At 35.2% G+C, this 25,249-nt stretch overlaps 1 protein-coding gene across 5 annotated transcripts in view; it reads left to right on the top strand.

Moving 5' to 3' along the window:
- The window catches only part of rorc (RAR-related orphan receptor C), a 44,246-nt gene extending 25,896 nt beyond the window's left edge, over positions 1–18,350 (top strand). For 3 of the 5 annotated variants that reach the window (XM_048152707.1, XM_048152705.1, XM_048152710.1), the window contains 10 exons: positions 9,548–9,633; positions 9,773–9,914; positions 10,044–10,379; positions 11,171–11,290; positions 11,442–11,563; positions 14,046–14,178; positions 14,408–14,515; positions 16,640–16,750; positions 16,845–16,954; positions 17,044–18,350. In XM_048152707.1, the coding sequence (XP_048008664.1) occupies positions 9,548–9,633; positions 9,773–9,914; positions 10,044–10,379; positions 11,171–11,290; positions 11,442–11,563; positions 14,046–14,178; positions 14,408–14,515; positions 16,640–16,750; positions 16,845–16,954; positions 17,044–17,208 (1,433 nt within the window). In that variant the 3' untranslated portion in view covers positions 17,209–18,350. Of the gene's footprint in view, positions 1–4,641; positions 4,727–9,547; positions 9,634–9,772; positions 9,915–10,043; positions 10,380–11,170; positions 11,291–11,441; positions 11,564–14,045; positions 14,179–14,407; positions 14,516–16,639; positions 16,751–16,844; positions 16,955–17,043 lie in introns of those variants that run through there. The other 2 variants (XM_048152709.1, XM_048152706.1) reach the window with 2 other exon arrangements.
- Positions 18,351–25,249: the final 6,899 nt, after the last annotated feature.

The raw sequence follows: 25,249 nt of genomic DNA, 5'->3' as shown, positions 1-25,249 counted from the left end.
CTGATTAAAAAAGAATTCAGTGCCTTCGGGTCCTAAGATCATCTGACTTAATTTTTAAACAATCAAAAGGATATAAATGTGTGCGTGTGTGCGCGTGTGTGCGCGTGTGTGCGTGTGTGTGCGTGTGACTAAATCATCATGATAAGAACAAGTGTCTTATCTAACTCTGCTTATTTCATCTTATCTTTTGGCACTTTCCTGTGACAGAAGATGTTTTTGTGGCTGTGCTGCTTTGTGAATTTGTTTTATACAGCTAATCCTTTAATTACTAATTCATATTTTATTTTACAGACATATTTATTTTATAGTACCTTAATCTTTTATATAAATAATACATATATTCTAATTACTTTTTTGCTTTTTTCTCTTTTAAATGAGTTCACGGTCAGGATAATTGCAAAATATATATAAAACTAATTCATTAAAGCATAATAATGTTATATTTTAAAACTTTAGCTGTTAAAACCTACTGAAAACTACTAATAATTTAAACAATTTTTTGTTTTTAGATCACTCTGTTAGCAAGCACTAATCGTTAGATATATTATTTAATTAGCTATGCTAAACTCCTCAGTTTGTCTCATTTATGTACTGTGTTTCTTTGAAAGCTATAGGCTCTTGATGTTTCCAGGTTCTCTCTTGTTCTCTCTTTCATTCTTTCTCTTGGTGACTCTTTTTTTTTTGTCCTGTCACAGCACTCTTGTGTTCAACTCGAGGATTTCCGTTAGTGGAACCTTGAGGTTTTTCACTAGTTTACAGTGCAGAATGCTGCGATGGAGGTTTCAAGAGAAGCACAGACAGAACCACTACATGTACTAGGGGGGGCTCTTAAATCGACCGACTGTCTTTAAGAGGAGTTTTTGTGTGTACGTTCTGTGTACGTTTTCGCCTTTCTTTCTCCTCATTAACCAATTCGTTAGTTTACCTGAGAACTTTAGTTTACGTACAGCTATTGCAGTATTGAAACAATAAAATAACATACCATCATAATTTGTTGACTATAAAATGGAGCATCATGACTCCAACCTTCATACCTATTCAGAAAGGTGTTATAACATATTATAAACAGAACTTTTATTTTCTTTCAACATTTACCCATTGCCTTTTTTTCCCCTGCTTTATCTCACTGTCTTTATTTTGTGTGTGAATAGTTGGAGATTATCTGTCATTTTGTAGAAAAAAGTAGCTTTTTCTCTCCTGTCTTGCTCTTTCTCTAATTTATTTCTCACCGTCATACGTTCACACTGCTGGTAAATGTGGCCCAAATCCGATTTTTTTTTTTTTTTTTTTTTGCTCACATGTGACTCAGATCTGTTTTTCTCATGACAGTGTGAACAGCACAAACCACATGGATTCTGATCTTTTCAATTCTGATTTGTTCTACTTCCATATGTGCTACTAAATCCGATACGGGTCAGATGTTTTGCAATGCGACCTCAGTCTGAACAGTCAAATCAGAGTTCATGCGACTATTACGTCACACATCGTCACAATTCTGTGCTCATGGGAGTCACTTCAAAGATTTTACAAACCCGACGTTATCAAGACAATTGCTAAAGGTAGTCAGTGGAAGGACAGTGATGTGTCAGAACTCATAAGTATTACAGTGACAGCTCTATATACAAGCAAATCACGAGTGCTCGTATCATCTTTGAAAACTCTGCTCTCTTTTTTCTGTTTTTTATATTGTCTGCACTTAAATTCACTGGTTTCTGTGGCAGATCACACTATAAATAAACGTGTAATCACTTACTTTAATGTCCTCCGTGTTTACTTCCGTATGACTGCGTGAAAGCTATGTGAAAGCTAAATTCAGATCTGAGCGGCAAATCAGAATTGAGCACTAAGGTTCGCAGTGTGAACGTAGTCTTAGAGTTTTTTTAATTTTTTTTTCTAGTTGAGTATTTCAAAGAGATGGAGAATGGAGAAATTCCCAGTAATAAAGAGAAATGTATTACATTTTTAAACAAAAATGATCAACAAAGAGTAAACTTAAGAAATTATTATGTTTTATCATGTTGACATTCTTATAAATTGTAACTTTTTAATACATTTTACACACTACAAACATTTTTTCAAAAACATTTTTAAAAGTTTACAAAAATAACTGCAGTAGGAGGACCTGCACATTTCCAGTGGCATTTTCAGACCTAAATACTGAAGTTGCGGTATAGATTTATGTAACTTTTCACTATCAGTGGTGCATCAGAGATAATCATTTACGACATATCACAGCTTACATCTTACTTACAGTCATATATATATATATATATATATATAAAGGTGAGATAGTATCTTCATTTCTGGAAAGCTGATCTGAGAGATGCAATCACAAATACAGAAGTCTCTCACAGGCATTGTGTAAATGTAGGTACATTTCAACAGGTAAATTGACTTTCTTCAGTTTTAGTTCTGCTGTTTTGTAGTTTGTTGAAATGTGTTGAATATGTATGGATAAATCTATGTTTTATGCTGATCTTCAGTTGTGGTAAGTACCAGTGGGGCTTTATAACTGCTAATAGTTTGCAATGTCTGATAATTCACCCTAAGAAATATGATTTCTAGAGTTTTTAGAGTCTTAATATTGTTTAACTCATTAGACTGAGAGTTAGATTTCTTTCTGCAGACCTCTAATAATTCTCATGCAGGACTGTTCTTGTCTTTTGATTGTTCTTCTTTGGTATATTTTTCATCGGTTTCTCTAAGCAGAGATGAGAAACATGAATGCTTTTTGTCTGTATCAGCATGTGGTTTAGGTGAACAGATAGCACAGAAGAGAAAAAGAGATATTTTCTCTTTATCAGCATGTGGTTTCAGAGAGGTATAATGAGAATGAGAAGCTTTTTGTCAATATGGAGATATTTCTCTTTATTGGATTTTGTGTGTGCAAGTGAACCTGTAAGTATTAGAGGCATTTTAAAAACAATAGGACAGAAAACACATGCAAAGAACCAGGAAGAGATTATTTTTTAGATTACAGGCCTTGAGTTTGAGAGAGGCCACTGTGGTGAAGAAACGGAAAAGGTACTAGTAATTTTCTGCCAGGACATTATCTGTTAAGTTTACAGACATTTAGTTTAATCATAAAACACAACACAATGCAATGTGTAATTCAAAATACTGTTTATTTCAGTTAACGTAAGTTCATTATATAAGGTTAATTCAATGACATTTAGTTGAATCAGGTGAACATTCTTAATTTTGTCCAAAACTATTAAGTTTAATTATCCTAAAATGAATATCAAACAAAAATTAAATCAGGTAATCCAGTTTAATTGATTAGTTCATTTAGTGAATGCATTCAAGAACAATTTTTACAACTTTTACAAATGTTATCTAACAAGAAAATCATTTACAAAATCTTTACTCTGTCAGTACTCTTATTGATAGGCGTTAGCCAGAAGACGGTTTTATTATATCCATGGCATGCCCAAAGTAATTGTTTTTTTATTATTAAAACAACTTTAATTGTTGTTAGCATGTCCTCAATCCAAGCACATGCTCTACACTTCACCACAATGTTAACCCCCAAAAACACTAACATACCGTACCAGAAACTCTTTCAAATATAAACATAAAAGAACACTAAACAAGTTTCCCAATTTTTTATCTTGATTGAAAAAAATGCATAAAATAACATTTTATTTCAACATTTACTCTCCCTATCCAGCCCTGTGCAAAGCACGATGGGAAGGGGAAATCCTGTTCCTAGTTTCTGTAATGTAATCATTTATGTACTCTCAACTCAAATGGATTAAATAAAGTGGCTGAAAAGAATCGTGTTGGATTAACTTAATTTACTTAAGTAAATTGATCAAGCATTAAATGTTATTTTTGGCCTACTTAATTAAAACGTTCTTTCAAAATGAAAATATTGAGTTGTGCCAAAACACAACTGTTTCAAGTCAGTTTAACACAATGCAATTGTTTGAATGAGAAACCTAATACAATGGTGTTAAATGAAAATGATTTTGCACTTCATTGTCTCAATGTCCGACTCATGAGCTGCCAGTACTTTTTCTGTTATTTTACTGATTTATTTTTTACAGTGTAGATTGTAGAAGAAAGAAAGACGAAAAAAGCAGAAAGTGGGGCAGGAGATGTAAGTCTGTTGTTACTGGCTCTATTTCAATACGTAGTAGTAACAGAAAATTCACTTAGTCCGGTATACCAAATTAGCACCCATCAGCGGCCATTCAAAAGACATTTTTTGCCAGAAAACTGTAAGGAATTATGGTTAATTAAAACTAAAACCATTAAAAAAAAAACTTTCGTCTCTTGAAATAAAACAAATTTTAACTGAAAAAAAAAGTAAAAATGTTATATATACTTATTATATTTTAGCTTTTCTCATTTAGCATTTTTAGCTTTTAACATTTCTCATTTTGATTTAAAGTTGATTAAAGTAACTCTAAATCTATAAATCTAAAACTGAAATAAAAATGTATAAAAACTATATAGACATTTAAAAAAAAAAAAATGACAAAACACAAACAAAACAAATTTAATAAAACCTGAACTAAAATTAAAATGAAAGCAGAAAATATAAAAACAAAAACTATTTCTAAATATTAATAAAAACAGTAATAGTATATAAAATAACACTGATCGTAAGTCTTTCTGTTTTATTTCAGACATTTTACCATCTGTTTTTAGGGCTCATAAAAGCCTGAAATGGACAATTGGAAATCAAATGTTGTTTGCTGCCTTTCACGTCACAGCTCAGGTTAGTCGATAGTGAAAAGGCCTGTGCACGCGTGTTTCTGTGGTGCTATCAGCCTGTCGGTGTTGCGATTATGTCATATACCTGGCTCCAGATTTGTTAGTCACATGGCATTTAGGTTAAAGTGAATGGCTTTACCTGGCAATTTTCAAACTGCATCCACGAACGTCACATGTAATGCACAAGACGTCGACCCACATTCACACCTTCCCTCATAGATTGACATGAGACCCACACTCTTGCAAAAACAGTTGCAAGGAGTTTCCTTTTGTGCCCCAAATCATGACATAGCCTACCTTGACACAGTGACATAAACACACACTGACACAGAAACATGCACGTATGCTAATTACTGCATACTTGATTATCCATACAACATTAAAATTCATGTTAAATCAAATATGATACATCAGGATTTTGAGGAAGGTTTCTTTGTCCATCTCTCTAATCATCAGTGAATTATATGTTTTGCCCCCGCACAATAAAAACTAAGAATTTTGGTCCTAAAACGACGCATTTAAGTATCATCTTACTAAGGCATATTATTAGGAGATATAGAGTTACAACTGATTTTTATGTATTCAAGTTCAGGTTCATTTTATTTAAAAAGCACATTTAAAAACAGCCACAAGACTGACCAAAGTGCAGTACAAAAAGACCACATTCAAATTCCAAATATAAACTGTTATACTGTTATAAAGATCTCAATGATTTACATTGCAACAGAAATTCATCTTACATTTTGGCCATATAAATAACAAATTGCATATTCTTGCTCAGTTTGGGCCTCTGTATAGCACTATATTTTCACTGTATCATACTATACGAGTCTTAAAAACCTAATGTATCAAATATGATACCCAAAATAGATTCAATAAATTTGCATTTCAAAATATTTGTTTCATATGTCAGGCTTTACAGGATTAATTAAATCTGTGATAAGTTGCATGACACTGCATGAGAAATGTTGCATTCGGTTTCACTCTACAATGCACCACAGAGACAAGAAATATGATATTTTTTAATTTCTTTTGATATAGTTTTTGAAGAGTGCTGTATCAGATTAATATTTTCACAAAGGCTCCTTTGGGAGATGGTGGGATTGGGAGAAGAGAGGATGAGAACGAGACGGCGGGGGGAGGATGGGGGATGGACATTCCTGGCAGTAAAAACACAGATGAAAGAGCGTATTACTGGCAGTCGCATCCTTTGTGAGCGAGACAGAGAGAGGGAAATAAAGAGCAAGATAATGCTTGAAAGAGGGAAAGTCAGAGTGAAAGAGAAGCCAGTAAACCACTTAAAAAGACTTGAGGTTGACACCTTCACGTCCACCTCCTCACACTCAATATTCCCCCAGTCTCAGTCAGTCTAGGTGAATCTCCCTGTTTTTTTGTGATGTGTTACTTGATTTTGTTGTTTTTGTGAAAAAATGCCCTTCTTTGATTCACCCACTGTAAAAAGCTTTGATGGACCAGGTGGGAAAACTTATCAAAAGAAGCTTAAATTTCTGACATGAAAAGGTCAGGCTGACATGACACATTCAGATTCCACTTTACCTCGAATCACCTTTTTTATGAATTTAAATACGATCATTCTAGCATAATAACATGGCCCATAAGAGAACCCAATACTGTTATAGACTCTTCACACTATACTTAACCAATTAACATAATCTCTAACACCAGGTTAAGGACACTTTCAACTGTGTTTAGCAATATTTCACGTGGGGGGGGTTTTAAAGGGCAGTAGCCGTGTCAAAGTTACTGTGTGAATTAGTAATGCAGGGTAAAGTATGAACAGTGTGAAACCCTGAAAGAGATAACCAGGGTGGAAAGTGGGAAGTGTTTTTTTTTTTTTTTTTTTTTTTGACAATTTTTACTATTTAAATAGTCAATTATATGAAAATAAATAAATAAATAAATAACCCACCCTTTTTTTTACGGAAATTAATATTAATATTTAAATCAAATTTAATTTAATAATTACATTTTAGAACTCCAGAAGTTTGGGGTGAATTAAAACAACACTCTAAAAAAAAATTGTTGGTTTAACTTAAAAAAGTAAGTTACCTAGTTGCCTTAAAATTTTGAGTTCATTGAAATGAAAAATTTGAGTTAATACAATGAAGCCGATTGATTTAATCAACAGAAACTCTGAATATTATATTAAACCACATTAATTATAATTATATGAACCACATTAATTATTTAAGTTGATTTGACAAAAGAAAATATGTGATAAATCATGAAAAAAAAAAAAAATTTTAATTGTTTTTTTTTTTTTTTTAAATCTTGATTTTTAGTTGTTTTAGCTTATGTTAAAGCTTGGTTTTGTCTTATTTTAAATCACTTTAAGCCATCATGAGGCCCCATTGTAAGTTTGCTAAGGTCCCCTGTGGGCCCCTTGGTGGAGAACCACTGATTTGCATGGTTCCTGGCGCTGAAAGTGAACTTTGGTCTCCTTTAGGTCAACTTCCATTATGGTTTCAGTTAACTTTCCATTCACGTTCCATTCTGTTGTACCGACGTTGTTTTTTTGAAACTGCACCAAATGTTGATGACTGTACTGACAATTCGCTTGACACGACACTTATAACCACAACATTGTTGTGCTGCATTGACAACTGTTTAAAATTGCGCAATATCAAAGTTAGACTAGAAGACTTTGTGTTCATAATTACATTATAAGCAAACTGCACAATGCAAAAAATGTCTCAATTCACATGTAAGACAGAATTGTTGCTGTTTTAAGACACCGCTGAGATAAAGAATGTGCACATGAACGGCAGAGCACAATCTGACCTGCACTGGCATGCTCCTTTCATCAAGATGTTAATGTAATGAAGTGTGTTGTCGCAGCGTTACATTAAGCTAGGATTAAAAATGACCCTTGGTAAACAATTTCAAGTGTAAGCCCATTAGTTCAGCTCTCAATAAAAAACCTCTTTATAACATTTTATTATGTTTTTTTTTTTTAATATATATATATATATATAAGCCTCAGTGGAGTGTATCCTTTATGAACTTTAACCTTGTATCATTCTCCCACTCACTTCCTCCTGTACACTTCCTCCCACCTGTATGTGTGCAGTGTGTGTGTGTGTGTGTCTGTGTACATGCTTCTTGAAAGAGGAGACTCGTGTTCCTTGGTACTGGACGATGTGACCACATTACTTAGCCATACACACATTGCTGGATTCCAAGAAATAAGTAGGTTAGATTTACTGTCATTTTGACCGAAAACACACACACACACACACACAATCACACACAGACACACACACAGATGTATAGAACACATACTCTTTGACTTTCAGCTCAAGAACCTGCAAACATGCCACAAAGTCTTCTAAGACTAATCTCCAGATCAGAACATTAAAGTTGGCATGAAATAAAAAAAAAATCAAACTATGCCCACCTATTTTCTAAATTAATATTATTGATCTAATTGTGAACGATTTATCAATGCATACTGTATGTTGCTCATAAAAATGGTGATTCATCAATGCATTATAGTTCAATACATAACAATCTCACTTTGCTAATGTAGGTGTGTATCTGTGCATGCATGCCTGTATGTCTGCGTGTCAGGTTTTTCCTACGTTTTTGAGGTCCCACTAGGATAGTAAAACCTGAAATCACCTATAACAGGGACTAGCCAACATACATTGTGAGGAAAACAACATAATAAACTTACTAAATAGTGTTTTCGTTAAATCTTTGGGAAAGGAAATATCATTAGCTTAGTATACAAACTATAGACACCAATAGACACACCATTTCCTAATATCCCAAACAAAAATGTGTATATGTGCATATTTTTCCCACTAAGAAGAAAATGGTTCTTTTAATATCTATTCACTAAAAGGTTCTTTGAGGAACCCAGAATCATTCTTCTACTGCAAAATCTCAAAATCCTTTTGGAAGCTTTATTTTTAATAGTGTACACTGTACCACTGTTGAGCTGCAATTCATTCACACTTCTCCCTTTCCTCTCATTCATCCTCCCTCCCCTTCTCTCTCTCTCTCTCTCTCTCTCTCTGTTCATTAGATTAGGATTTCTTAATGTGGCTTTCAGGGATTATCTTTAGTCTGTTACAAAACCAGTGTGTGTTTCTGTTTCAGGAGGTTTGTGTATTTATACCCCTGTGCATTTATATTCTAGTATACTGTGAATGTGTGTAATAAATACATTTAACTGCAAATACACAAAAGAAGCATCTACTACAAAAGAACCAATCATCCACTGTTTCATTAGTTCATTTTAATCAGCCTATCCATTCATTACAGAATACAAATTCAGTAAATGTACCTGTCTTTTTCTGACCATTTTAACATCTGAAAGCATCAACGCACTTCTTCAACCATTCAAAATCTTGTTTTTGTGGCTTCATTAAATGTTAATTGATAAATGGATCAGTCTATTGCAGTCTAAACCGATTATACATTTGTAAAAACCATGAAACATTTTTTTATGATTCTTTATGTAATAGAAAGCTCAAAAGAACAGCATGTATTTGAAAAATAAATATTTTGCAACATTATTAATGTCCTTACTGTCACTTTTGATCAATTTAATGCATCCTTGCTGAATAAAAGTATTAATTTATTAAAAAAAAAATTAAATATAAAAATCTTACTCCAAAATTGAACTTTTGAACTAATTTTTTTTAGAGGGCTATACTGCCCTCTGCTGGCTCGAATTTTAAATCTGATTAATAGCATCAGGAATTATTTAAATCAACTGTGACAGATCGACACATTGGGGTAAAGCACATGATCACGGCTTTAATCTGTGTTGTTATTGTTTTGTTTGTGTCTTTAGCTCAGATTGAGGTGATCCCATGTAAGATCTGTGGAGATAAATCTTCAGGGGTTCATTATGGAGTTATCACTTGTGAGGGCTGCAAGGTAAGAAAAAGAAAATTACTTTACTAATATCAAATATTCTTCATTTAGGCTGGACTCACAAACAGGATGTCTTGTGTCTTTAGCATATATTGTTCCACAACTCCACAACCCACCTCTCTCTGTCTCTCTGCTTCTACAGGGCTTCTTCCGCAGAAGTCAGTCCTCCAGCGTGCAGTACTCATGCTCCAGGCAGAGCAACTGCCCCATCGACCGTGCCAGCCGTAACCGCTGCCAGAGCTGCCGCCTCAAAAAATGTGTCGCTCAGGGGATGAGCCGCGATGGTGAGAAAGGATGGATGGATGGAAGAATGTTTGAATGGATGATTTATTGGAATAAATCAAATACAAATTTGATATTCAGTTTGTGCATGTAATTGTGTAACTGTAGTGATGTTTTCTCATCTCCCTCAGCTGTGAAGTTTGGCCGCATGTCCAAGCGTCAGAGAGACTCCCTGTTTGCAGAAGTCGAGAGACATCGACAACAGCAGCGTCTTCAGGCCAGCTCAGTCCAAGAGCCTCAGTCTCTCCCAGCCTACCGATCCAGCAAAGAGCCCAGAGAACAGTCATCACATCTCATCCCGCCTCTACCTCCAGCCTACCCTTATTCTGTAGAGCCTGAACTGCCAGGCTGCCCACCGGAGGTACATCCATACCTGGAGTGTCGCATAGGCGAGGCCCAGGCTCAGAGTCTGGCCTACAGGAGCTCCCACAGGAGAGGTGAGAGCAACAGCTTGTCAGCTGGTAGAGGTGAGAAATTCTCCCTAATAATTGTACTTAACACTGAAAGAATTACTTCTCGATCGCACACATATTAGGTGGCCTTAAAAATTTGATACATTATACACTACAACATACTCGCGCTCAAGTAGTTCCAAACCTATATGAGTTTCTTTGTTCTGCTGAACACAAAGAAATGTCAGTTACCAAACAGATCTTGCCCCCCATTAACAACCATAGTAGGGAAAATAAAAACTATGGTAGTCAATGGGGGCGAGACCTGTTTGGTTACTGATATTCTTCCAAATATCTTCCTTTGTGTTCAGCAGAACAAAGAAACACATACAGGTTTGGAACTACTTGAGGGGGAGTAAATGATGACAGAATTTTCATTTTTGGGTGAACTTTAATTGCATTTAAAGTACTTGCATTTAAGTAACATTTGTTGTTACACTGTTAACTTTACCCTTAACTGTATTGTAACTCAAAACCTTACCTCAAAATTTAACTCTAAAGGTCAGTTCACATTGCACCGACAGATATCGACCAATGCTGACAATCACCAGACGGAAAATGAAGTACACCCGGGCCTTAACCCTACCCATACTTCTAAAATCAATCATACGTCAAACTCACTAGCAATAAATGGGAATTTTCCAGAGTAAGATGTAGATACACAGTGCATAGTCTTTTCATTATTTAATGTTAGTACATAGTAGGCCTAGTTAAGGCCACCTAATATAAATTGTGACCTACTTTTCATCTGGTAGATAAATCTCATAAGATATCTTGGTTTATCATTTTGTGTTTCCGTCTTTCAGGATTTGACTCTACACGGTCTACACCAGAGGCTATTTTGAACATGAACGGCAGTGAAATGGGGTTTCATCCTTTTGACCCTGAGAGCTCGTTCTTTTCCTATCCGACCTCTCTGCACATAGGTGAGAACCGCAAGCAGTTTAGCACATTTTTAAAATGTCATGTATGCTATGTGGTGGTATAAAGTGGTTTAATAGGGTTAGGAGTTGAACTATGTAGTGTGGAACTGTCGTGCATTCAAATTAACGTGTCTCTTTGTGCGATTTTTGACAGAGGAGATCTCGGCAAGTATCGTTCGTTCTCACAGAGAGACAACTCAGTATCGACCGGAGGAACTGCAGGCTCTCAGATGGAAGGTTTTCAGCAGGGAGGAGATCCATGCTTACCAGAGCAAAGTACATGTCCTCTATTCTTCTATAACTAGCACAACTGTAAATCCCAAAGTATACATCTGTTTTTTACATGTACGCTAAATGCCAGTTCACACTGCACTGACAGATGCCAACCAACAGACACTTCGACGGGTTTTGTCGGATCAGTGTGTTACCCCGGTTGGTGTCTGATGGCATTAGTCAGCGATTATTTTCGCCCATTGAACGCGTTGAATCTGCGTTTGTTGGCTCAGGAAATGTCTGAGAACTGACGTACTGTCTGTTAGTGCAGTGTGAATTGGCCTTGGGCGTCCGGTGTCTGCGTTATTTCTCTCCAGAAGTTATGACCGATAAAATATCTTTATACTTATTTAAAATTGAGTTGTATCTCCTCACACAAGCACTAAATGTGGACATCTATTGTTGTTGTTCTGTCAATTTTCATCACTTTCTTTTTTGGCTGTGGAACAATGGGCTGCATACATGTGACAACTAACGAACACATAAAACCAAATTATACTTTGAAACACTGTAGCATTAGTCGCACTTTCCTCTTTCTCAATCTAAGATTGAAAAATGAAAATTGTGAAAAATGATCAATTATTATAAAATGCCAGTTGTAAAACATAAAGTCATAAAAACAAGAAATAAAGTCACAATTACAAGAAAAAAGTTAAAATTAAGAAAAATAATTTCACAATAGTAAAAAATAAAGTTAGAATAAATAAATAAAGCACATATTTTTAATCATTAAAGCCCTGATATACTTCAAGCTAAATCGAAGAATGAATGAGTGTGATGCCATTTCAAACAAAATCTGGTTAAACTAAAGCCCCGTTCACACCGCCAGCGACACGCAGTGACAAAGCGACATGATCCCATTCCTTTCAATGGAGCGCTGGCGACTTCCGGCGACACGAGCTACAGTGACTGTTGGCAACAGATTGTAGGCGTGTCAAGTGACGGGAGACATGCGACAAAAGTTTAGAAATTTCAACTTTATGCAAATGAGAAGCTAATTTCACGAGCGACAACAAATAGACATTGATAGTTCATGTGTTGTTATATGATGCAATGAGCAGTTTAGCACTGCTGCAGTTCATATTACAGTTTCCCCTGCATTGTGTTGATTATTAGGTACAGGAAAATTGATTATTTGTCAAATTCGAATGAAGTTTTAGTAATTTGACAATATGAGTGAGTTTAATTTGTTTATAGATCGATCGTTAATCTAGTTTAAAGGTGCCCTAGATTCAAAAATTTAATTTACCTTGGCATAGTTAAATAACAAGAGTTCAGTACATGGAAATGACATACAGTGAGTCTCAAACTCCATTGTTTCCTCCTTCTTATATAAATCTCATTTGTTTAAAAGACCTCCGAAGAACAGGCGAATCTCAACATAACACCAACTGTTACGTAACAGTCGGGGTGTACGCCCCCAATATTTGCATATGCCAGCCCATGTTCCCAACATTATGAAAGGCATTAGACAAGGGCAGCCAGTAACATCTGGATGTGCACAGCTGAATCAACAGACTAGGTAAACAAGCAAGGACAATAGCAAAAAATGGCAGATGGAGCAATAATAACTGACATGATTCATGATAACATGATATTTTTAGTGATATTTGTAAATTGTCTTTCTAAATGTTTCGTTAGCATGTTGCTAATGTACTGTTAAATGTGGTTAAAGTTACCATCGTTTCTTACTGTATTCACGGAGACAAGAGAGCCGTCGTTAGTCTGTAATAATGCATAAACACAACTTCATTCTTTATAAATCTCTCCAACAGTGTAGCATTAGCCGTTAGCCACGGAGCATAGCCTCAAACTCATTCAGAATCAATGTAAACATCAAAATAAACACTGTACTTACGTGATTAGACATGCTGCAGGACGAACACTTTGTAAAGATCCATTTTGAGGGTTATATTAGCTGTTTGAACTTTTTTTATGTTGTTTAAGGCAAGCGCGAGCTCCGTGGGCGTGGAGCACGAGATTTAAAGGGCCACACACCCTGAATTGGCTCATTTCTAATTATGCCCCAAAATAGGCAGTTGAAAAAATGTATGGGGTATTTTGAGCTGAAACTTCACAGACACATTCAGGGGACACCTTAGACTTATATTACATCTTTTAAAAAAAAGTTCTAGGGCACCTTTAAAAATTCGGAGATGGCCTGGAATTCCTTGGAATTTCTGCCATTTTGTTGTGTGCTTGTTGTTTTATTAAGAGGATAGCATACATCATGTATTTAAATACTAATACAAACAGCATTGGCAATGGGATGTTTGCAAAAAGTATACCATTTTCATTCTTCTTTTGACCTCTGAGTGAAGAATGAAGAACTTTGCAGCGAGTATATTGGGCCTTAAGACTTCATTCAAAACATCAGTCAAAATTTGACTTGTAGTATATGGAATTCAGAATATACAGAATACACAAACATCTATCCATCTTCCTCCCTTCTTATTTTCTCTCTCTCTGTCCTCTGTCTCTGTAGTCGGTGGATGAGATGTGGCAGCACTGTGCGGTGCGGTTGACCGATGCCGTTCAGTATGTGGTGGAATTTGCTAAACGTATCCCAGGATTCCGTCAGCTTTGTCAGAATGATCAAATTGCTCTCCTCAAGAGTGGTGAGATATATATGTCTGTAAAACATACTAGTTAATCGATTAAGGCTGGTAAGGTTTACAACAGCTCAATTCTCATCTCTCTCTGTCCTGTTTTCATCTCTCAAAAACCTGTCACATTTCTGGCTTTGTCTCCTTCTCTTCCATTCTCATTCCTCGTTCTATAATTCTGTGCATTTTGCTCTCTCCTTTCTGCCTTCTTCTGTGTGTGCCTTTCTTTCTTTCTTATTAGGGTCCATGGAAGTTGTTCTGGTCCGGATGAGTCGGATGTTTAACACAGAAAACAACACAGTATTTTTTGATGGCAAATTTGCAGGAACAGAACTTTTCAAATCTCTCGGTGAGTTAAAGCAATATTTTGGTTTACAGTAATCACCCTTAGACTTTCTGTGTAAGAGCATGTTTTGTCAGCATGTTTTACAAACCTGTATTTAATCATATTTATCTAACCCCTTGTGAAAAAGAAGTACACTTAAGCATACATTTAAAAAGAGTACTTATTAGGAAATAATGTACAATCTGAATGTAATGTTTTTGGACATTTGATTGCATGTTAATTGCAATTAAATGAAAATGTAGTTAAATGTATATAGAGTATATCGTTTATATTTATATTAAATGCAACTAGCTTAACTTTAGAGTGCTATTTTTGACCCACTTAAGTAGGACTTAAGTGAATCTTTATATGTAATTTCATAATTTTGTTGTCTTTGAAATATGGTTATGTATATAATACCACCAAATGTACTGAAAAGATTTTGTATACTAAACTAAAATATACTTCTATGACCTTACAGAGGATAAAGCAGTTTGGATAATGGATGGATGGATAAAATATACTTTAATATAATTTCTATTGAAACTTGTATGTCATTATTTAAATATATCTGTAAATACACATTTCTAACAATGACGTTGCAGATTTGTACATTTAAAATATTAATTTTAAATGCAGTTGGCACGGTGCAAACCAGGAGTAGAGGATCACAATTGCAGCAGATTTACTCTTATTTAGAAAATAAAAACAAAGAAGGTTATTCACCAGGTGAGAATCAACATAACAGCTTCACTAAAGTAAAGACAATACCGGAAAGTGATGAGAACTAAACTGAGGGCTTAAATACACGGGGAAAACAAACTGAACAAGAAACAGGTGCACAAAGCAATCAATAACCATAGCAACAAACCATAACAAAAACCTAGGCCGAAATCTACCCCACCCCCACCACCACCTTTAAATGGGGCAATAATTGAGGGGACAGCCATTTGTAGTTGTGTCCGAAACCATACTGGATGTTATTGAGTGCACTCATTTAATCCCATAATGCACCGCAATAACAAGTGTACAAGGTGTGATTCCCCCCCACCCCAAACCAGTTTAGCGGAAATCCCGCCCTGGAGCCGATTCTAAAGATATAATTCGACATGTCAATCACAGTAATGATTGCCTACACCAAACACTGATCCCTAAACCTACCCGTCACTGTAACTTAAGCCAGTGAAACAGGGCGGGATTTCCGCTGAACTGGTTTGGGAAAAAAAATCACGTGTGTACAACTGATGTACACTCAATGGCTAGAGAATACCCATAATGCACTGTTAGTGTCATGCCGAATGAATTCCGCATCTTGCCAGATCTTGGTGCGTGCAGCTGAATCATCCATCCATCCATTTTTCAATATCATACAGGACTAAATTATTTTTAAGCAATTATTAAATTGTTTAATAAAGGTTTATACATGCTAAGATAAGATAAATCTTTTAATTTGTACTGGAGCTACCAGTTTGTTAAGTTTCAAATGATTATTAAACAGCAAGCACAAACTATGCAAAAGCGGCAGCCCTTCCGGCACGCTCAGTGTCTGAATTCACTCACTCGTTTTCATTCACTCCTTCAAGTGGACTATATTAGTGGAGTAATGTAGGGAATAGTGAATGAGGATATAGGGGGCAATTTCGAACACAGCTCTAGAAAACAGAAAAGAAGCGGGAAAATGGGGAACAAAGGAAGCAGGAACAGAACAAAGGGAAACAATGAAATACACACAAGTCTATAAAACAGAACATGATCATTACAGTAATATCAAATAAAGGTAAAATTGTGATCAAGTGTATTTCTTTAAAGCATGACATTTCACAGTAAAAATTTTAATTTGACAATATTATATTACATTATATTATATTGTAATATATTATATTATAATATATTACAAAATACACTTTTTGAAATAAAGTATAGTTAATATAGTATAGTATAGTGTGTCATGAAAGTGTGCTATATATTATATGCAAGTACAACTTTTAAAAAATATAGGCCTAGGATTTTAAGTACTGTACACTACAAGTGCACATTCAAATGTAATTGAGTGCATTTCTTTTACACAAGGGATATTCATTTTCTTAATCTATTATCACTAATTTTACATTTTTGTTCAAACTGTTTTTGCATCTGTTTGTTCTTCAGCATGTAGCGATCTAATAGCTGCTGTATTTGACTTTGCTCACAATCTGTGCGCGCTGAGACTGACCGAACAGCAGATGGCGGTGTTCACTGCACTGGTCCTCATTAATGCAGGTGAGCGCAGTAAAACTGCAGAAATTCTGCACAAATTCTGACTTTAAAGAAAGACGGACTTAATCTCTCGTTCCTTCCCTACATTTTTGAGTAGATCGACCATGTCTGGAAGACAGAGAAAGAGTGCAGAAAGTAAGGAGAGATGTGGAGCTTGCTCTTAGTCACATCCTCCACAGAGACAATCAGGAGAGTCTACTGCATAAGGTAAAAGAGATGGAGAAAAAGAAAGGAGAATTAAAGAATTAAATTGGTTGGAATGGCTTTTAACTGCTAATGTTTTTGTATAATTCCAGCTGTATCAAAGAGTGCCGCTGCTGAAGTCTCTGTGCGCGCTGCATATTGAGAAACTGCGATGGTTTCGGCAGCTTTACCCTCTCACGGTGCATTCCCTCTTCCCTCCACTATACAAAGAGCTGTTCGGCTCTGACACGGATATACAGACATTGACTACTCACTAAACACACACAGACACATATTTCATTTGCAGATGCAGAAATGAAACGACATCGCACACATTACACACACACACACAAAGTTACATATAAAAGTGTATGCAATCAAGATCTAAATATATTATTTACCTGCTCAAGAAGTTAAATATATTTTTGTAACTCTCAGAAGAACAGAAAATAATTTTAAGAGAAGTATGCCGTATTTTGTGCGAATTCTATTCCGTAGGGCGAAGCAAAATATTACTACGAATGCTATTCAGTCTGAGGATATATTTTAATGTTTTTGAAGTTTTCGATGACCTTGATGGTCTGGATTCTAGCTGGTACAAAGGTGCATTAGCTCTGATCATTAGAATGTTATTTTTTTATAGAGATTTCACCAGCAAATACCAGATTACAAATGATAATATTTGCAGATCTCAAAGCAACATGTTGCAACATGTTCTTTGTCAACATACTTTCCATGAGCTGACTGATGTTTGAACTGACGGCATCAGACATTGGATGATTTTCAAGCTTCATTTACAACATTAGAATCCCTTGTTATTTCTCAGGCAGTACAGAGACATGGATGCTTAATGATTTCTGCCTCTTATAATATAGCCTATTACATTATTGCATTAATTTAAACACGATCATCTATTATGCGTCACCTTTTTTTTTTTGTACTTCTCTTCTGTTAAAGCTTGTCTTAGTGCTTGTAATGCTCATCTTTCACTCATTTCACATTGATTTGAGTAAAACTTGTTGAAATCACCATTCCATTCAAATAGACCATCTTAAGTTGTGTTTTTCAGTCTTTGGTCATAGATGATTTTCTCTGTTTTTTCAGTCAGCTGAATAATTATTGTACTTGTAGATTTGACAGTATTTATGCTCAAGGGTCTAAAAATGTATAGAGTACTTCTATGAAATAAATCAAATATTATATGCTTATTCATTATGCTTGTGTAGACACTTAGATTGAACACAATTCTATTGTGTCTCGATTGCACAGTTTCTGTTCATGTTGTATTTTGTGTCAGATTTAACTTATCACTCACACAATCGATGAAACCCTGTTATTGTTTCGGTTTTGTTCTGTTGCTATCTATTGTGTTGTGTTGCTTTGCAGAAAAGGCCTCAAATAAACCTCTGAAAAGTGTAAACGGTGGGAGTGTATTCAGGAAAAATATACACTGGTTTTCCATTCCTGGCTTTTAATTTTGTATTTGTGAGCCAAGTTTCTCTGAAATCGTTTTATGTGCTCCTCTGACTCACACAGATGTCATACAGCCATTTGCTGTTTTGTTTTTTTTTCATATGTTTATAGTTCCCTTGAAAATGATGTTTGTTAGAACTGCACCAATCCACCAATACAAATGCTTCAACATTTCTCATAAAAAGAAATCAAGTTAATCTGGTTTTCATCATGTTTAAATTCAGGATCATCTGAATCACAGCAGATCAGAAAGGCTTTGTCATACTCAAATGAATTGTGCTTACAGCGACCTCAGAACAGACTATAGGGGATCAGAATTTAGTTAAATGTTTGTAGTTATTTTTGCTGCCTCTGTTCAGTCAGTCAGTGATGTGTATTTGTATGAAAGCAATGCCTAAGGACTCTGGTGCCATAACATTAAGTCAACCCAAAATGAAAATTCTGTCATCATTTACTCACCCTCGGGTTGTTCCAAACCTGTATACATTTCTTTGTTCTGCTGAACACAAAGGAAGATATTTTGATGAAAGTTTGTAACCAGGCCACTTGGGGCACTATTGACTTCCATAGTAGGAAAATAAATACTATGGCAGTCAATGGTGCCCCAGAACTGTTCTTTTACCCACATTCTTCAAAATATCTTCCTTTGTGTTCAACAGAACAAAGAAATTTATACAGGTTTGGAACAACCTGAGGGTGAATAAATGATGACAGAATGTTAGCTAGTTAGCCACAGAGCATAGCCTCAAACTCATTCAATATCAAATGTAAACACCCAAATAAATACAATACTCACATAATCCGACGCATGCATTCAGTATGCATGACGAACACTTTGTAAAGATCCATTTTGAGGGTTATATTAGCTGTGTGAACTTTGTTAATGCTGTGATAGAGTCGAGAGCTTGGGAGGGGGCGGAGCGCGCGCGATTTAAAGGGGCCGCAACCTGAAATCGGCTCGTTTGTAATTATGCCCCAAGATAGGCAGTTAAAAAAATTAATTAAAAAAAATCTATGGGGTATTTTGAGCTGAAACTTCACAGACACATTCAGGGGACACCTTAGACTTATATTACATCCTTTAAAAAAAGTTCTAGGGCACCTTTAAAATAATCCATGTGACTACAGTGATTCAACCTTAATGTCATGAAGTGACAAGAATACTTTTTGTGTGCAAAAACAAAACAAAAATAGCAACTTGATTCAACAAATTTGTCTCTTCCCTGTCACTATCTTACGCTGTTGACATTGTAAACACAGTTCAGCGCTTTCAGGTTCTACGTCAGAATGCCAGCTCATTATTGGCTGGCTCCTGCTTCAGCATTACACAAACACATGAACAGCATCGGCCAATAATGAGTCAGCGTTCTGACGTAGAACCTGCAAGCGCTTAAAGTAAACAGCGTAGGAGAATGACAGGGAAGAGAAGAAATTAATGAAAAAAGTCGTAATATTTGTTTTGTTTTTGCGCACAAAAAGTATTCTCGACGCTTCATAACATTAAGGTTGAACCAATGTAGTCACATGGACTATTTTAACAACGTCTTTAGTACCTTTCTGGACCTTAAAAGAGCTCTTGGATTTCATCAAAAAGATCTTAATTTGTGTTCAGAAGATGAACGAAGGTCTTACGGGTTTAGAACGACATGAAGTTGAGTCATTAATGACAGAAATTTCATTTTTGGGTGAACCAACCTTCAATAAAAATTTAAGGGAGCTTTAACCAAGCAAATATTTAATGACTACAATGCATAGTCTCTTCATATATGGAGCGAACAGGAAGCTTGGAAAAATGAGGTTTATTTAATGTTAATTTTTTGCAATTTAGTTCACAGTGTTTTTTTTTTCTTTCTCATTGTATATTTTTATTAGTTTCTGGAAAAATTAAGTTCTTTTTTTATTATTGGCACAAATCTGCTTCCACATTAATGGTTTATCTGAGAATGCCTGAGATTAAAGCCAATAACAGATTGCAAATATTTGCAAATCTCAAAGCATTTCTCTCTTTCAAAAACATATTTTCCTACAAGTGTGTGTTCGGGGAAGAAGGGGAAAAAAATCAGGCATCCTTGAAATGGCGGCATCAGACATTAATTTAAATTTTGTAGATGATTTTCTAACTTCCTTTATAGCATCCTTCTATTTTCCTTGAATTAAAGGAAAATCGAAAATGTTAGAATGAGGAAGAAAACTTGAGAAGAACAATGACTCAGCTGGGGGAGTCAAGCTCCTCTGGGATGTTGCACGTATATAAACTATTGTCTAAAGGTCAAACAGTTACTAGTAATATGTGTTTCTACTTTATTTTTCCTACAACCCCATTAAAGCTTGTCTAGGCACATGTAATCCTCCTTGACCATTAACATCACCTGGATTTGACTAGTACGTGTTGCTCCTTGTAACTGTGTAATGTATCCCGGAACTCACATTACACGTAGACAGATTAAGGTCAGGGTAAAATATTTTTTTTTTAATCACCATCTTATTCAGTCTTGAGTCACGGGTGAATTGCGCTGTGAATTTAATCAGTTGAGTAATTATGGTAGTTTCAAAATTCTGTATTAGTTTATTTGTAAATCTAACCCTCAACATTTTTTCTTATGTTTATTTGCCATTTTCATTTGAAAATTAATTTACTGTACGTCAATAACTTTTTATTTACCAAAAGTACTTTGCTTTTCCCATGAAAGACTGAAAGTTTGAATCATTTACTTCTGTGTTTTCATTGACTCATGCTGACACAGAGTTTCGATACAGCACTTTGTTTTTATTATTTTAATTTGGGTCATATCTAATCTATCTAGGGTCTAAAGTTAACAAAATCGATGTTAATAAAATATGTTATATGTACCGTATGTATATGGAGCAGACCACAACAGTGGATTTCTTTCCCAGGCCCTCGGTGATGCATATAATTCCCATGGCTGTGTTTATATTGATACTTTGTGTCCAAGGGAAACAAAGCAGTGGCTGACTCACAGAAAGACACAACAACATAAGAAATACCAGCTCCATCTGGCAATCACTGCTGTAACAAGGTTATTACAATCAGCAATGTTGTGTTAGATTTTGTAATACTGAATCTGGACCAGCTCTGTAGTTTCGGAGAATTCAGTGTTTCTATTGCACATTTTCACATCTGAGACATCCCCGTCAGCACTACCTGGAGCCAAACACATCACACTGAAACCAAATTCAGCTGCTAATATTTATTTATTTTTTTTTTTTTTTAAATATTATTATTTCAGTACCCTTACTCAGAGCTGGTTATAGTCTAGCATTAACTGTACTGGTACTCAAAACACAACTACTCAAGAAAAACTTAAATAACAAATATGCACATTCAGTATGCAGTGCAGACATACACCATATACTCTGCATTTATTCAAGTGAGTATGAATGGACCAGCAATGCTCAGTGTAAAAGGCATGTATGTGTGAATAATACCGCAATAATGCAGTTATAACGTATACATTGTGGTAGATTTTTCCCTACGCACCTGACTTAGTTAAACCTGGGTGTCCCCGACACCATAAACCAATAAACCTGGGTGTCCCTGACACCATAAAACCAATAAATTTATACTCTACTGAGCGTACTTCAGTACCTGTTCGAGTCGGCCGACGTCTCTGCCTGTTTTGGGGGCCTATCACCTGATACTAAGCTCTTTAGTGCTCCCCACCGGCACTATCACCTGATAATAAGCTCTTTAGTGCTCCTCACCACTAAACACTATCACTATAGTATAGAAAAAGATCTCTAGTGCTTAGGTTTGCTGCAGCCTAAAAACCAAACAGACTCCAGTCTATGCCTCAGAATATGCTTTAATCACGGCCGGGAGAGTTCTCATCATTCCAGAGAATCTCTCCCCGAACAAAGGAATACAACAGGTTTTATAGGATTTCAGGTACACTTCATAGTCAGCATGGCATGATCTATTACTCATTATCATCAGTCTCAATATGATTAGTTTAGATTTAAGAAAAACATCTCAGTTCCTCTGTCCCGCTTACTGCCGGAGTAAATTTAGATTAGAACAACTGAATCACAGGATCATCAAAAAATATCACTGGGTTAATAGTTCAGATTACTCAATAGGTCAAAACAACCTCTCAAAGACTATTTTTTATCCCCAGAAGGATGCTGTCTAGCCAGCACAGCAGAATGTTTCTGAATCACAACACTCAGTCCTAATGACTGTTTCTCTATTTCTAAGTTAGATTATTGTTATTATTAGGCCTGTAGAAGAAAAGAAATGTTAGTTCATTATTAATTCGTTCAAAAATTCCATCACAACATATATACAAATATACTGTATAAATACATATCACGATAGAAACATTAAACAAAATGCAAATAGTGTACACTTTGCCATCCAGGAGCTTAAACAGTAGCATGGCACTAGTAATGCCAAGGTCATGGGTTCAGACAAAGCAAGAACTGATAAAATGTCAATGTGTACCTTGAATGCAACGTAAGTCACGTTGGATAAAAGCATCTCCCAAATAAATGTTAATATTATTAAAATACATGCTAGAGTATACATATTGGATGTTGTACAGTTTAACATGAACGTGAATAATATGAACATGATTATCAGATGATGCCAATAATAAGTTAAACATACTTATTATGATATACAATGTACATAATAGTTTACTATAAGGCTAAAAAGTGCAGTGCTTAGTAAGAACGAATGGTAATTTTGAATTTCTCTACTTGACGTTGCACTCTTAGCCTGGATTTTATATTTACTTAAAAATATAATTACAATATACTTAAAATATTTAAGTTTGGTTGCATTACTTATAAAATATAAGTATATTCTACTAATTTGTGGGTGTATTTGAATGTGTTAATAAATGTAAGTTAAATGCACTTAAATTATGAAGTTTTTCTCCAGACCACGCCTCCTACACACTGGTTTGCGGCGGGTAATGACACAATTTTGTCGTGGTGTGTGTGAATTCAAGGAGCTGTTGATGAGCAGTTGGAACATTTGTTTTGGCTGTTCAACAGACATTTTTTTTTCCAAACATTTACCTTTTTATAGTTTTTCACCAAAGGAGAAAATCAAAATTTTTAAGTTACCATCATCGAGGTCAGGGTTTGTTTTAGTTGAGCTCTTGACCCTTGACTTTTTAATATTAGATTTTGATTGGGCAGTTTTAACTGCATTAAAACCAACCAGACAAGCAAAGTTAAAAGATGATCAGGTGGTGTTGATTATGTTTTCACATAATCATTATTTGACCTGAATCACTGAACTCATTTAGAGCCCAATCTCTGAGTTAGATTTACATTATTGATTACAGCAGCACTGTGATTCTACAGCGGAAGATCAATTTTTTTTAAAAAGTTGTCCTTATCACAAAAAATATATATATATATTTTAGGTACACACAGACATCAAGAATCAGTGTCTGAATCTCAACAACGATGACAAGCAACATATTCTGATAAACAGATCAACTCTGAACATTAGAAAACAAGCTACTAAAAAGTCACAGAAAAACAGCAAAATGTAAATAGTGAGAATAAAGAAAATTACTAAGACGATTCAGCTCATAATTTATTCATGCAGCAATGCATGATGGGAGGCATGGATGAATTTTGATTGGTGGCAAGTTAACTTGCTTAGTACATTGAACTTAAATATACTAGGTGTAATAACTACAAAGTAATTAATATTACAAAACATTTTAAGTTAAATGAACTCGAATTATTAAGTTAACATTACTTAATTTTTTTAGGGCAACCAGTTTCCTCAAATTTTTTAAGTAAATTCAACTTATCCGGGCTAACAGTGTGGTTTAAAGCAAATGATTACAAAACATTTAGATGTGCAGTTAAAATGAGAATGATGACCTTGTTAGACAGGAATTCAAGGAATTAGAGACTGAAACCGTCTTATCATCACACCACCCAGAATGCATTCAAGATCTGACAACCCAACCCTGATATATGGGAAAAGGGTTGTGTCTTTTTCACCTGCTGATGCTGGTACAATAAGTAGTGTGAGGTGGATGATGACCAATAGGAATAGCTTGGCTATGTTACACATTGTATTATCTATGTTGGTTAAGGGGTTAAAAAGTAACTAATTGCGTTTCTTAGTTACTTTTATGGAAAGTAATGTGTTACGCTACTTTTGCGTTACTTTTTCTCACCGGGCTGGGCTTGCTTGTTTGTTTTTTAAATGTAACCAAATGTAAATGTAAAGGCCCTTTCACACAAGTGAAATGAATAAACCTCAGGCTGAAGGAAACACAAATTCACTCCTGTACAGTAGAGGGCGCAGCTCAAACAAACCTTTCAGCTGTGCTGCCATTCTGAACCACAGAAGAATAGGATACAGGAGAATAAAGTTCAGCACTCTTACTTAAGCAATGAAAACAAAAATATCTAAAGTCTATCTAAAGTCATTTTTACTTATTAGTATGGTTGAATTGGGTCATCGAATTTCAGCAGCAAAGTTAATAAAAATGAAATTAGAGTATATTTGCATTATTTAATAATTATGGAAGGTTTGCGTAATATTCTCAGTTTGTATTTTACAGTTTTTAATACTGAATCTGTTTTTGTGCAAGTGAGATGAGTAAATGCCTGCTCACATTTAGTGTAGGACTACATTAAATATCATGTTTAAACAGTGCACACTACGCCTCTACACTTTTCACGATTTCTCTCAACATGTGGACAGGAGAGGTGTCAGTCAATAAATGGGAAAACAAAGTAACTTGTGTTACTTATTTGAAATAGTAACTGAAATAGTAACATTTAAAAGTAATGTGCTTCTTTACTAGTTACTAAAAAAGTAATCTGATTACGTAACTCGCATTACTC

Source organism: Megalobrama amblycephala, linkage group LG13, assembly GCF_018812025.1.
Source record: "Megalobrama amblycephala isolate DHTTF-2021 linkage group LG13, ASM1881202v1, whole genome shotgun sequence".
In the NCBI taxonomy this organism is placed as follows: Eukaryota; Metazoa; Chordata; class Actinopteri; order Cypriniformes; family Xenocyprididae; genus Megalobrama; species Megalobrama amblycephala.
This window is presented reverse-complemented; position numbering and strand designations above follow the sequence as displayed.